General features: G+C 37.9%; 1 protein-coding gene across 7 annotated transcripts in view; it reads left to right on the top strand.

Annotated features, from left to right (window-relative positions):
* LOC128738030 (rap guanine nucleotide exchange factor 4) overlaps nt 1-15,653 on the top strand; it is a 268,496-nt gene that overhangs the window by 73,779 nt on the left and 179,064 nt on the right. For 2 of the 7 annotated variants that reach the window (XM_053832841.1, XM_053832838.1), the window contains exon 2: nt 11,303-11,964. The exons of 3 other annotated variants lie outside the window; for them this stretch is intronic. In XM_053832841.1, the coding sequence (XP_053688816.1) occupies nt 11,836-11,964 (129 nt within the window). In that variant the 5' untranslated portion in view covers nt 11,303-11,835. Of the gene's footprint in view, nt 1-8,974; nt 11,965-15,653 lie in introns of those variants that run through there. 2 more of the 7 variants (XM_053832839.1, XM_053832840.1) reach the window with 2 other exon arrangements.

Here is a 15,653-nt window from a genome sequence, read left to right as displayed (position 1 = left end):
GTCATTGCCAGTCATTTCGTAGTAAGAAGCTTAGAATCGGATTAAAACAACTTCAAGGTGTGAACACTGCCATCGTTGATACAACTTTTATCTAGAAATGTAACGAATATGTCAACCAGAAAGCATTAAAATTTCTCCAAAACTTTCCACATAAAAAAACCGACGACTAAAATGTTCAGTATAATTTTAATGGTGTTATTATACATTTCATTTCACTAACGAACTGCAAGTTCACAAATCTCCACACCATTTTGCCGGAGATTATACCTCCTCTTCCATAAAACGATTATCAGTTTTGAGCCAACCAACAACGCCGTCGGAGAAAGTTGCTGTTGAGCATCTCCCAAACAAGAAGCTCGTTGAACTTCCCGCCGAAAGCCCCGGATGAAAAGTAAATCTTTTTTATTGCATCTGCTAAGGATTCCCCGCCTCCTCCTCGTCCTCCTTCTGTGGCTGCTGAATGCTGGTCCGGTCTGCTTATTCGCACGTTTGAGCTTTCCTTGCGCCCTCCGGCAGAAGGGATAATTCACTTTCAAGAGTCGTTTCGACTCTCATAATCGCCGCCTAACAGTGGCTATCTTTCACAAATATTTCCGAAAAGTTCATTTATCTTTCACTTTCTAATTGCCCGGCAAAAGTTTTACTCCAAGCCATTCGACGGCTCTGAGGAGTCTGGAGCGGAACTTTTCCTGGTCTGCCTGCAACATGCTACCGGAAGCAGTAACAATAACAGCAAGAATGGTTTCATTCATCCGAGAAATACATAGGAAAGTTTGTTTAATATAAACCGCACCATTTTTCATCAGTTCCTCGTGATCCCTGCTGCCCAGCTCCCAGCCCCGGCAGATGAATCTCTCCTAGCTGTAGAGAGGTCTTTGTGGAATAATAAACTCATTGGAACACAACCTGTGCCCCTTTCCCTCAGTCACAAAGTCAACCACCTCACCGTCCGGATGAGTTTGTGACAAATGGGTGTTTTCCCACGGTCAAGGGATGACATTTTCCGACTTCGAACGCCTTAGGAAATGAACTTGTTGAAGATATTCCCATCGGGACGGACGGACGGACGGACCTAGCGAATCGATATCACCCGATGTGGTTCGTTGTTCGGTGAAATTAACGTCCGGTTTACTTTATTATCACTTCTTGAAAGGCATTCCAAAGAAAAACGAACTGTTTTGTTTCATGGCATCTTTATTGTCCCCCGGGGGGTTTTCACAAAATTGCAAAAGGTTACCCGCTGAACCCTAATCGCCGCTAGGTTTTTTGAAAAACTTCTCTGTGCCGGTTGCTGGTGGAACGTCATCAAATTATCTTTTTCCAGCCCAGGAAAATTGAATTCGTGCCTCTTTCCCTAAATTCCCGCGGGAAATCTTAACACGAAGATTACCGAATGTAACACCTTAAGAAACATTTAAAAGTAAATCCAAAAGTAATTCATAATAAAACTCTCAACTCGGTACGGTACGATCAACATTTTTGCCCAGTTTCATTTCCTCGGAAAAAATAGCTCCGGAAAGGACATTCTCGGTACTCGACAATAATGGCAAGCCAGTACAAATAAACATGCGATGTCGGTGCCTTTCGTCTAACATCGTTCGCGTATGTACTGTGTAGGTACGTTCAATTTCATTTTCAACCGGACAGTAATGGCAAATAAAAGCCCAAACCAGCGCCTGGAGCCGTGTTGGGAGTTTTTGTGACTTTTAAAAGCGGCTACAGGCCGTAGTTACGCTACAAGTACAGAACAAACCGAAAGGCATTGCCATTCTTTCCTAGCGCCGCCGCGCCATTGCTCCAAAACCAACATCGCTGGTTACTACTTTTTGTTTGGCTCCTAAACCGGATTGAATGGAGCTTTCACAGGCTGCACAGTGCGACAGGTTGGCGTCAAAATAAAAAGTTTACGAATTCCACCAAAAAAGTCCTATCCACATATGAAAGTGTCCCAGTTTTGTTCAAAATTTGTGTACAAATTGCCTTACTTCCCTCTGAATTTTGATGGTCCACGAATACACCTTTTCTAAAAATTCATAATTTTCGATTCACTCAACCGCCTTTGTTGATTTTTCTGTTTTTAAGATATATTTTTTTAAGAAAAAAAATGCGGTAATGGAATGAAGACGCATGGTGTTTTGTGTTTACCTTCAAGGAAAGAGATATTTCCGGCAATCAGAAAACAAAGATATCTATTCCCTTGCCAGAAATATCCTTGTCCTTGTATTTAAAAACAAAATACAAAAGGTGTGAATAGAGAGTGGCGAATGAACTTCCAGGTTTAAAACCACTCTCTAATAAAAATCAATACCAATACCAAGGTGTGAATAGAATCTTTAAGATAGGACAAGACCGAAAAGGGAAAAACGGTAAATTAGGTGTTAGTAGGGCCATTTTAAGTACGCTTATGACATTGGTCGTTAATCTTATTTTGCCAAGCTAGACGATCCCCGGGTAAGACCCTGCTTTTGGGAAACGTGTTTCTGTTCTTTTTCTTATTTTGTCGTATCCTATCCTGTCTTGCCTTTCCTGTTCTATTGTGCCTTTTCCGTTCTCTGTCTCACTATCCTCTGCCTTACTTTCCGTTGTTTTCTGTCCTATTGTTCCACTGTTCCACTGTTCCTCTATTTCTCTATCCCGTTGCCCACATTTCCACTGTCCCACAGTCCCGTTATCTCATTGTTTTTCTGTACCGTTACCTCTGTTACCACGGTCCTCTGTACGACTTCTCTTTGTTCTTCTATAATTTATTTCCTGTGCAACTACCTCTGTCCCACTGTCTCATTATCCTGCTCTGTCCCATTACTTCTCCATCCCAGTGTCTTACTACTCCACTATCTATTGGTCTAGTGTCCTACTGTCTGACTATTAATTATGCCATTGTCCCCTAATCCACCGTTCTACTGTCCTCTGTCCTTTGTCTTCTGTCCTCAGTCCTACTGTCCAATTGTCTTAGTGTCCCATTTTTACACTGTTTTACTGTCCTACGGTCCTACCATCCTACTGTCCTGCAGTCCTACTGTCCCGCAGCCCTACCGTCCTGCTATCCTACTGTCATACTGTCCTATTGTCCTACTAACCTACTGTCCGATTGACGTACTGTCCTACTGAACTACTGTCCTACTGTCTTACGGTCCCACTATTACTATCCTACAGTCTTATTGTACTGCTATCCTACTGTCTACTGTCGTACTGTCTTACTGTCTTACTATCCTATTATCCTACTGTCCTACTATCCTGCTGGCGTACTATTTTTTTGTCCTACTGTTATACTGTTCTACTATCAGCCTATCCCACTGTCCTACCGTCCTTTATCCTCTGTAATTTGCTTCTTTCAGAACAATAATACAAAATACCATAAAATAAAGATGTTTTCGTCTGTCCCCGTTATAGAGACGAAGAAACAACTTTTGAACCAAATTTAATATCATCAGTTATTGTAACTATGAAAGGCGTCTAAATTTGACGTAAAGTTTATACCAGTCCAATGATATCGAAATAAAAATTCGACGCTATGAAATTACGATAGTGTACGAAGGTGGGGATCACTGGCAGGCCCATTCTGGGGCACGTGCCCCATCTTGTCTGTAAAGTTTAATGTAAAACTAAACAATTTCGGAAACTCAGAAGTGCGCCGTTTTGATTTAATCGTTCTCTATTATTGCAATAAGTAATTTTTTTTTGTTAGGGGGACTTAGACTACTTTGTCCAGTAAACAAATAAGTCCAGTTATAAATTAAATTTCAAGTTTTTTTTTGTATGGGCTTATCACTTTGACCACAACATTATTGATCTATTGTAATGTTGCCCGGGTGTATGCTGTATTCTGCACTGCATTTCTGTGCTTTAACGTTATTGAGTAAACGATAAGCTTATATATATATATATATATATATATTTTTATTATGCGTGCTTATGTGTTGAGGGTTTTACCCATGCTTCGATGCATGTCCTACTATACCAAACCTGTTTCGCCTCGTTATAGTTAGCACTGGTGAGTCCTCCTGAGGTTCAAAACCAATACCTCATTAGGTGCTCATACCAGTATACTAACCATAAGAAGCGTCTTCGGGATAATGTAGAACTCAGCATGAAGGAAGGGTGATGAGGGGCCAGAGAATAAAAGAGAAGAATTTCAAGTTTAGTTTCATGCCTGATTGAAGCTCAATTTCAAGTACAAATTCAATTTTAATTTCATGCCTAATTTCAATACCAATTTCAAGTCTAATTTGAAGTCTATGTTCGGGTCGAATTTAAGTGTAATTTAAATTCTAATGTTAACTTGAATTTTAAGTCTAATTGCATGTCCATTGTCAAGTATAGTCTCTAGCCCAATTTCATCTTTGATGTTGAATTGTCAAGTATAATTTTAAGTCCGATTACAAATCTAATTTTAAATCTAGTCTCAAGCAGTGCTCGAAAAAATTGACAGACCTGCATGAAAACGAATTCAAAATGCACTCAGCGCATACAGTTTTAACCCTGGTAGTATTCTTTTATCTGTCAGCCCATGGACATGACTACTGAACTGTTGACAGCGTTTGTCTTTCTCAGCTTTCTATCCTCCACTAACCTTTCAGTCAACTTTCTCGCTCTTGACTGATTAAAATATCATCATAGATCTCAAAGTTTAGCTTTTTAAACTCCCTGTTTTTAAAATTCAACCAAAATCTGGCTGAAGGAAATTAATTAATTAATTAATTGCCGTTGTCGACAGTTTGAAATGAATGAATGATTCACATTTGATTTCATTTACTATTGTCGAGAATAAATGAATGTAGACAACAACACCAGCATGAACGCATATGATTCATTTCTGAGTTCATTTTATCTGTATTAGAAACAGCAAAGAATGTGCAATACATTGTATCAATTCAGCCGTCTCAAGTCTATTTGCAAGTCCAATTTAAAATCAATTTATTTTAATTTCTAATGTTAAGTTTAGTGGTGATGGAAAATTCCAATGAAAAATCGGAAAATAATATTCTAGAATATGGAATTTTTTAAAAAAGAAACAAGAAAATATGTTTCTTTTCATGACAACGTTTTTCCTGAATATTTTCTACTTCACAAGTTCTTGTCTCATGAACCAACCAGCGAAAACGTAAGTAAAGCATCTTAGATTATCGATGGATCTAGAGGTAGTCCGTCTCCTGCTGTTCTATAAAAAACTACAAGGTATACATCCCTAAGGGTTGTACGAAAAGGTGACGTAGTACTATATCAGATCATCAGATCAAAGACTATTGTAAACTTCATTTCTGGCATATGTATGTTTGTAAGAATCTGTAAGTGCCATTGTTTAAGTGAATGTTTAAAAGAGAAGAACGAAATATTCAGATTCAATTCTTCATTGAATGCAATGATGGCTTTGAAAATACGTGCACGGTTCATAAGTACAACGCCTTCAACCTTTGAGACATAGAGGTTTCTTTTAACAATCACTTGTGTGCATCATAAAGGTTGAAATGGCAATGAATGACCAATTTCTGTTTTATTTGTATGAGAGACCTTATCCACCTACCACAGGGGTGAGTGGTCTCAAACCATCATAAAATAAATAAATTCAAAATAAATTCATGCCTCCAAAAATCCCCACATGCCAAATGATTAGTTCTCGAATTATGAAGAAATTTGTATTTCATTTGTATGGGATCTCCCCTTCTTAAAGAAACAAAGGTTCTAATTCACCATACAAATCCCCCCCCTGTTTAAAGACGGATGGGTCTCATTATACCATAGCAAAAATTCCTGCCTTCTAAGACCCCCACATGCCAAATTTGGTTCCATTTGCTTGATTAGTACTCGAATTATGAAGAAATTTGTATATTATTTGTATGGGAGCCCCCCCCCCCCCGTCTTAAAGAGGGTAGGGGTCTCAATTTACCATAGAAAAAAATCTTGCCATAGAAAAAAATCTTAAACCCCTATATTCCAAATATGTTTCCATTTGTTTGATTAGGTCTAGAGTTGTGAGGAAATTTGTATTTTGATTTGCATTGTAGCCCCCCCCCCTCCTCTTAGAAGGGAAAGGTCTTGGTACGCCGTAGAAAGAAAACCTGCCTTCTGAAACCTCATCATGCCAAATTTGGTTCCATTTGCTTGATTAGTTCTCGAGTTTTGAGGAAATTTGTGTTTCATTTGTATAGGAGCCCCCACCCCCCATCTTACGCTCTCCATAAAATTTCTCGCTTACGCCCTATAAAATAGCTGGTCATTTTATCTATCTAACGACATATAAATTGTTCAGTTTCGTTCAGTAGTTTAGTAGTTATTAGCATTTGAAATCTTTCATCCAAACGTTACACTTCTATTTTCGTTTTCACAAAGTGCTACCCAGTCCCAGTACAGCAAACAAAGACGTAGTCCTACGTCAAAAAAGTGGAAAAAAAGAACGACAAGAAAATGTGATTAAAATTGGACAAACGGAAAAACGAAGAAAATGAGAAAGTACTTTTGAACAAAGTCGGCAAAAAACAGAAAAAAACGGGACAAAAAGGAGAAGAAACAGGCTAAGAGAAAATACGGGAGCAAGAAAATTGAGAATCGAGAACAGAAGGGGAGATACGATACAGAGATGCGATGGAGAGAGAAAAAAAGCGAAAACGGAAGTCAAACGAGATGAAATGTAAAATAAAAAAAAGGTCGTGACAAGAAAGTGTGGAAAGCGTGGAACAGACGAAAACGAAAAACGGGACGGAAAAGATAAAAACAAGCGAAAAACGGGACAGAAAAAGAAAAGTAACGGAATGGAGGAACAGAAACAGGAAGTCGAAAAAAACGTGAGGAAAAGGGGGGAAACAGAAAGGAAAAGAAAAAAACTGGAGAAGAAAAAAAATAGAAAGAAAGGAAATGTCAAGGACAGAAAATGTGAGAAAACGGGAGAGCAAAATGAAGAAAACGAGTTTTGGCCAAAAGAATTCGGTGGTCCTGAATATTTTCTAATTAAAAAACTCTTATTTTATGACCCAAACAACGGAGAGCAGTTTCTTAAGAAAATATCAATGATTATTTTAGCATATTCTCAGATAGATTACCGACGGTTCCAGAGGTATTCCGTCTTCTGCTGCTCTCGAGAGAAAAAAAGAACTCTGGGACAGAAGGAGAAAAAATGGAAAAGGACACTGGACAAACGGGATGGAAAAAAAGAGAGAAGAAAGCGAGAAAGAAAATGAGAGCAAAATGAACAAAAATGCAAAGCAAAATGAGAAAATACGGGAGCAAAAAATGGAGAAATAAGAACAGAAAAACAGGAAATACGGTGCAGGAAAAGAAAGAATGGAGAAAAAACAAAAACGGAGGACAAACAAAAAACAGAAAAACAAAAACAAAAACAGAACGTTGTAATAGTTAAGAAGAAATAGTTGTAATAAGAGGAAGAATGGAACAGACGAAAACGAAAAACAAAACAAGTAAGCCGTTAAAAACAGAAAATAGAAAATATCAACGAGACAGGAAAAGTTTGTAAAAGGGGCTGAATGGTAAAAGGAAAAACGGTAGAAAAAAAAACGAAGAACGGGACAAAAAAGAGACAAACAAGCGAAAACGGGGCAGGAAAATAACACTAACGGAATAGAGAAAAATAAAAAGGGGCCAAAAAAACGTGGCAAAAAGAGAGAAAGCAAAACGGAAAAGAAGAAAAACTGCAGAGCAAAACAGGAACGGGACAGAAAACGTGAGAAAAAGGGAGAGTAAAAGAAGGAAAGCGATACAAGAAAGAGAAGACGGAACGGAAATCAAAAATAGAATAGAATACCGAGAGAGGATAACGACAACCATTAGAGAAAACGAGCAAAACGAGTTATAAAAGGTGAAGTTGGGACAAAAAAGGCCAAATTAAGATATAAAACCACGAAAGAGGACCAAAGAATAAGGAAAAACGGTAGAAAAATCGACGAAAAACGTGAAACGGGAAATCGGGAAAGCAAAGGGAAAAGAGCGAGAAAGAAACAGAATAATCAAAGAAAAGCAGAAAAAGCGACGCATCAAAAAGAGAAAAGAGAGGAAAACAGATAACGAGAGTAAGCAAAAGACGAAAACTGGAAACGAGAAAAGGAAAAAGGAAAAAGGAAAGAGTAGACGGAAAACGGGAAAGAATAACATAAATCGTAATGGAAACGAAAACAAATGGAACAATGAAGCAGGAAATATGAGACAGAAAACGAAACGATGGAAAAGAGGGACAACGGAAGGAAAAAGAAGAAAAGTGAAAGAAAAAACCATGAAAACCAAGCACAGAATAAGAGAAAACACAAAACAAGAAGCGGAAAAATGCTACTATTTAACAGAAAAAAAAACAGGGAAAGAAAAGAAGTAAAACGTGTGAGATACTAAAACGAAAAAAGGTCAATTCTAATTTCAAGTAAAATTTCGTCTCCAAGTCCGGTTTGAAGTTCAAGTTCAGATTAGTCCAAATTCAAGTCTAATTTAATGTCCAATGTCGAAGTTCAATTTTAAGTCAGATTTAAACTCTGATTTTAAGTCAAATTTCCCGTCCAATTTGAACTTTAATTTCAAGTTTAATTTGAAATGTAATTCCAAGGCTAATCACAGCTCTAATTTAACTTAAATTTACGTCCAATTTGAAGTCTAATTTAAGTTCAATTCAAATCCAATTTCATGTCCAATTCCAAATCTAATTTTGAGTTTCATTTCGAATAAAAACTTCAAATTCTGTTTTGAGTTTAATTTCATATCAAATGCCAAGCAAAACTTCCAGTCGAAATTGCTCCAAATATAAGGTTAGTTTCAAATCCAAATTTAAGCCCAATTTTCATTTTTTTTTAAACGATGAATGATTCTACAATTGATGAAGGAACGGTGGGGTAAAATAATGACAATGTGTTTAATGGAGAGGAAAGAGCGGAAAAGTGAGGGGGGGGGGGGGAGTTATTGGTGGCTACGCTTAACAAGTAGTCGTTGTGACTCTAAGTCTAATATTTAGTCCAATTCAGACTTTGATTTCAGGTTCAAATGCACCCGAAAAACCGGGGTTCCCAACCTAATCCGCCAGCATTTTTGTGTTATATATTAAAAGATTCGGTATCCGATGATTCCTCGCTTTTGTCATGCCAAAACATTCTTTTGAAAGGTCGTGTGCCATACCTCTTGTTTACGTGTGGGCACGCTAGTGACATTGTCAGCTTGAGAAACGCTGTCGCAGAATTCAGGGACGGTGTTAATGCGTTCTTCAATTAGATCAACAGACCGGGTTTTGTCAGGAGGGATATAAATATTATACAGCAGGAAACGATGGTCTTGTGTAAAACTTGTTAATCCATCAAGAAATAAATAACTTGTAGGCGTTCAAAACCCAATCTTCGGTTCACTGATTAGAAAGTTATAAATTTTTAGAAAAGGGTCTAACGGCAAAAGGTTTCCTAAGGCCAAACACAATAATTAGTTAAGTAACGGTGACTGAAACCAAATTATAATTTACCTGTAAATCAGTAAATTATAATTAGTAATTTTTAGTTGTTACAGTTTGAAACAATCAACTCCAGGTTTGGCCAAAATTTCAACCGTATCCATATTGATCCCAATGTCAAGCCACTTCTTCGAATTTGTCCTACACTTCAACATCACACCACATTTGCCGTACGTTCATGGCACTTGTTGTTGTCATCACCTTGCAAGGCAGTTCTCCTTTGTCTGGATGTTTCGCCCTTCAGCGTAACGTCATATACGATCGTGTAGAGCACACTGCCTTTCGATTGAAATTCCAAGCACCGGCACGCCGGTACGGTGGAGCTTTTTCCTGGTAAAATATCTGCGTATAATCCCCGCTGCTGCGAGTGACATGGCTGGCTTTGTAACTGGCTTCATTTCCAAGCTGAAAAGGCATCGCTATAGCTACCTACCAGCCACGGAAGGAGGACCCCTTGAGTGGTTGGTTTTTTGGTCACCGCTCAAATGGGCCGGCACAGCCGGTTGCTGCTGTTTGGTGCCTGTGTTAAAGCCACTTCATGCCAGGACCAGAACTAACTAGAACTGCCATGCGGCAGTGGGATAAGATGCTTCCTCTGATAGTCAGTCTCAATTCAAGCTCACTTATTTACCCAGTATGGGCGTTACGTAATTATTTAATCGGAAATTCTACTACTTAAAAGAGCTTTTGGTTTAGAGTTTAAGTTCTTGTTCCACAAGGAAGTAATTTAGGATTTTCCAAAATATAAAACGTTATCAGCGACTAGAACCGTATATTTGAAAATGTAGAAGAAATTACTTCTGCTTAAATAAATATCCTAGTAGCAATTTTAGTTTTATTACACTCTCATAATGAGTTTTGGATACACCAAAGTATGATTTATCCATCATTTTTACTACCCGATTTTACGGTCCAGCGGTCGTTCACTCAAACGCCATCATGTGGCTGAAAGTCTTTCGATGCCATATCCGACCCAATCATTCCTTTCAATGATCAATAAATTCTTTATTCTCAGCTCATAAAACCTTGTCTCGCAGCCATCACTAAATAAACTTATCCCTACTTTGAATTGTTTAATTTCACCCTGTGCCAAAAGCAAAGCAAAAGTACCAATTCACAAACAACTCAAATTTCCCCAGATTAAGATGTATCAGCATTTAAGCACGTTCGTTTCCTCCCACCCGACCTCCCGAAGCAGGCAACAATACACAATCCGACTGTTGCAAAGTGATAATACATACCTCGTCACAACTTGTTGAGTTGTTGGTCCCAGTCGAAAAGTTTTCCGTGTGTTCCTTGCACCCTTCCTTGCAGCGATGGGTGGCGGCGGGAGCAAGTTTGATGCTTTCGAACAGCTCGTCGAACCGATTGCTCTTTCTTTCAGCTTGTCGGAGGATTCCTCTGTCGGGATTGAAAGCAGCCAGCTACTGCCGGGTTTGCTGTTCAACACAAATGGAAAACCCAATCGACAGCCACCGAGACTGACGAGAGTACCTTTAGCAGCAACGCCAGCCAGCGTATGGAATAGATTCGACAGCTGTTTCCTTTTGTGCTGGCTGCTGTAACCTCGAAGTAGATGACTTCATCCCAACGTTTTTCTTTTTTTTTTTGTGCTTTTTTCCATCCCATACTTTTCAATGTTTGCAACCTCCACTTGAGATATGTTGCCAAGATTTGTGCTTTGTGACTTCGATCCTCTCCCAAGAAGACCAATCATGGGGATATAATGTTCCCGAAGTGTCTCCCGGTAGCACTTTTTATGTCGAGTGGATTGGTGACTTCAATCTATTTCCCACTAATAACAAAAGCGTCCATCGTCGTCGTCGTCGTCGTCTCTAAGAGGCAGCACGTAACGTAGAATAACCAACGTCCTTACAGTCGAGCTCCGCTTTTCAGCCTCCCATCGGTCACACTAGCAAAGTTCAGCTCAACAGTAGCTACCTACATGTAGCAATGAATGACACTAGCCCGAATGAGAAACTGCCTCTCAAGACCACGACAGCATGCCTGTCACGATTCGGAAAATAAAAATTGTATAACTTGGCCCATAATAAAAAAAAAACCGAACCGCTTCATGGTAGGTATGGTACCTGCCAGTCAGCTTCTTGAAGTGAAAATTCAACCCGACTTGCTGCACAACAAAAGAGCGGCGGGATCCTATCAGACTAGGACCTATTGAGAGGAAATTAAATTAAAAAAAAAAGTGAATCTAAAATCAAACAAGTGACTACAGCAACCTACCAGTAGCGAGACTGCTTTTTCCACAATAATGGAGAGTTGATGTAATAGAAGAACTGAATATTACCAGAAAGAAAAGGTGAACTTCTTTCGTGCGAATGAAAAGAACAGTAATTTACGCCCACTAAGCAACGGGAAACTGAAGATTTCCTGGGCAAGGAATCCAAGGGGGCATGTGGTACGGTAGGAAAAGATACGGTGGCTATCGGATATCCTCCAGCAGCAACGGCGATGATGGCAACCGTCAAGGAGCAAATGACTGTGGTAGCTGCTGGTGCCGGCTGCGATGGCAGAAGAAGAAGGTAAATTTAATGGCTCATTGGTCCAGAATAGATGAACATATTTTTGCTGGGAAATTAGGTACGATCGATAACTGCTGCCATACCGTGCCGTGCCGTGCCGACAAGCAGGTACGCACGGGGTACACGGCTTTTGTGGCTTGTGGTTTTCGCAGAATCGATACAGGTTAACTTGTCTGTCTTCCGCAGGGGCACTCTTCTGCAACGTAAATTGATTTTCCTGCCGGCTGTTGTGACGGGGCTCGGAAGCAAGGTGGGCAAAAATCATTATTAAGGTCAGCAGTTCACGTTATTACAATCGAAGGTAGACTTGGCCATGACTTAGCCCACCCTCTTTTTTAAATTTGATGGTAAACATGAAAAATTCTATTAAATTAGTTTCAGGTGTTGATTATTATTAGCTAAATATTTCATCTTTTCAATCATCTTGTTGCAGAATCCCAACCCAATGCCCAATAGAGTACCCAATAGAGGATTAATAGAGGTGATCAATAGAAGATTAATTGGTTTCCTGTAGCACAAAAAATTCAGTTCAATTTTCGGTTTAATTTTGTTATAATTTTGGACTCATTTCAAACCAATTTTAATTCAATTTTCTTCCGATTTCGGTTCAATTTCGGCCTAATATTAGTCCCATTTTGGTTCAGTTTTTGTCCACTTTTGATTTAATTTCGGTCCAGTTTTGCGCCAGTTTTGGTCCGATTTCGGCCCAATTGTGGTTAAATTTTGGGTTAATCTCGGTTCAGTTTTGATCCAATTCTGGTACAAATTTGGTCTAAATTTAGACCAATTGTCCAATTATATTTAATTTTTGATCAAATTTTAGTCTATTTTTGGTCTAATTCTTATCCAGTTTTCTCCAATTATGGACATATTTTTAATCCAATTTTAGTTCAATTTAGATCAAATTTGGTGCAATTTCGATCTAAATATGGTTCAATTTTGGTCCAACTTTGGTCCACCAAATCCGGTTAAATTTTTATATAATTTTAACCAATTTTGGTCCACTTTTAGCCTAATTTTTCATTTTAATCTGGGTTCATTTTTGGTCCCAATATGGTACAATTATGGTCCAATTTTGGTTCAACTTAGATTCAACTTTCGCCCAACTGTCCAACTCTGGTTTAATTTGAATTTAGTTTTGGTCCACTACTTCTGCTCCTGTTTTGGCCTAATTTTGGTTTATTTTTAACTAATTGTGGTCCACTTCCGATGTTAGTCCGAAAGAAAAGCCTTTACTTACAAAGGTCCTTATGAGTTGACCCTTCTTTATCGACAGACTTTACAGCCGGTTCGAGTTAGAGTACAGGGCAATTACGGGACTAGTGTAACGATCCAACTGACTCAGCACCGTTCAGCCGAGATTCGAACATACGACGACTGGCTTGATAGACCAGCATCGTACATTAAAATAACTGAGCGGTTGGTTGGTCCGATGTTTATTCAATTACGGTCCAATTTTAATTGGTGCACTTTGGTTCGGTCCACTTACGATTTAATTTGATTTGGTACAAATTTGGACTGATTTTGTTCCAATTGTGGCTTAATTTCATTCAAATTTAGATCAAATTTTGGCCACTTTTGGTCTATTTGTGGACCAATTTTTATCCAATTGAAATTTTGATAATATTTTGATCCAAAGCTCATTCATTTTGATCCTATTTTGGTCCAACCTTGTTGCAATTTTGATCCTATTCTGGTACGATTTTGATCCAATTTTAATCCAATGGCGGTGCAACGTTGATCCAACTGTGAATCAATTTTAATTCAAATTTGGTTCACCAATTCTGATCTTATTTTAGTCTCAAATTGGTTTAATTTTGACTAATTTCGATCCACTCGTGGTAAAATTTCGGTCCAATTTTAGTCCAACTTCGATCCAACTGATTTTTGATTTTAATTCAATTTTGGTCCTGTTTTGATCTAATTTTGGCCCCCTTTCTAAGTTTAGCTAAGTTTTGGCCCACGTAATTTCGTACTAACTTTGTTCTAAAAATAAAAAATAAGAAAACTTATCTAATTTAATTCTACTATGTGTATTTTATTCAATGACAGAAACGTATTTCGCCTACGACTTGCAGGCAGGAAGCCTGCAAGTCATAGGCGAAATACGTATCTGTCATTGAATAAAATACACATAGTAGAATAAAATTGGATAAGTTTTCTTATTTTTTATTTTTAGGTTTCGTATTCTACTAAGACGCTCCAAAAACTTCAGTTAACTTTGTTCTGATTGTGGTCCAAGTATGGTCCAATTTTATTCCAATTGCAATCCATTTTCCGGTATAAATATTGTTGAATTTTGGTCCAGCTTGGTCCAATTTTATGTAAGGTTTGGTGAATTTGGTCCAACTTTAACCCAATTGTGGTTCAACTGCAGTTTAATTTCAATTTAATTTTGATCCAACTTTGGTTTGTTTACTGGGTGGCACTACACTTCGGTATAATTAACATTCCGAGTGCACTCCTACATTTAATTGATTTCCTTAGCAAAAAGTGTTCAATTAGTTCAATTTTCGGTTTAATTTTCGTTTAACATTGGAACGATTTCGGAACAACTTATGTATAATTTTAGTAAAATTTTGGTTCTATTTTAGTCAAATTTTTGTCCAATTTTGGTCCAATTTTGGTCTAATTTTGATCCCATTTTGGTCTAAGTTTGCTTCCATTTTGGTCTAATTTTGGTCCAATATTGATTGGTCCGGACACTTTTGGTGTAGTTCCGATCCATTTCTGGTGAAATTATGGTCCAATATTAACCTTATTGTGGTAAAATTTGGGATTAAGCTCAATCCATTTTTAATGCAAGTTTGGTAGAACTTTGGTTATGTTTTAGATCAATTGTGGTCCAATTTTGATCATATTTCGGCTATATTTTCGTCTTATTGTAGCCCGATTTTCTCCTATTTTGATCAAATTCGAATATGGTTAATTTTTGTCTAAATATGGTGCAATTTTTATCCTATTTTGCTCCAATTTTGGTCTGATTTTGATCCAATTTTGGCCTGATTCAATTCAATTTTAGTGTCGATGTTGGTTCAACTTTGGTCCAATTGTGGTCCAGCTGTGATCTAATTTTAATTCAATTTTGATCAAATTTCAGTCCTATCTTACCGCAATTATGGTCCACTATTGGTTAAACTTCAGTTTCGGTAATTTTGGTCGAACTTTGGTCCACTTTTGGTGCATTGTCATCCAATTTTGGTTCAATTGTGGTCCAACTTTGGTTTAATTTGAATATTAAGGTTGTTCTGACATTCCATGTGCGCTTCCAAAAATTATTTGATTTCTGCTTGCAAAACGAATTATAATTAATTCAAATTTGATATAACCTTGCTCTTAAAATTTGGTCCAATCTTGGGTTGTTTAACTTTGGTCCATTTTTGGACTCATCCAATTTTGTTCTAGTTTTGGTTCGATGCAAATCTATTTTTGGTTAATATTTTTTGAAACGGTCTATTTTTGGTACCAGTTTGGTCCAACTTAGTCCAACTGTGGTCTAATTTCAATCGAAATTTCGTCCAATCTTGGCGCAATTTTGGTTCAATTTCGATCACGATTTGCACCACTTTTGGTTCAATTTCGGTATCTATAATTTTGGTTCAACTTTGATCCACATTTGGTTTAATTTCGTCCAACTTTGATCCAATTATGGTTTAAATTTTGTTCTCATTTCAACATTAATGAGGTTC

Source organism: Sabethes cyaneus, chromosome 2, assembly GCF_943734655.1.
Source record: "Sabethes cyaneus chromosome 2, idSabCyanKW18_F2, whole genome shotgun sequence".
Taxonomy (NCBI): Eukaryota; Metazoa; Arthropoda; class Insecta; order Diptera; family Culicidae; genus Sabethes; species Sabethes cyaneus.
Note: the sequence above shows the minus strand (reverse complement) of the source record. Positions and strands in the feature narration are given on the sequence as shown.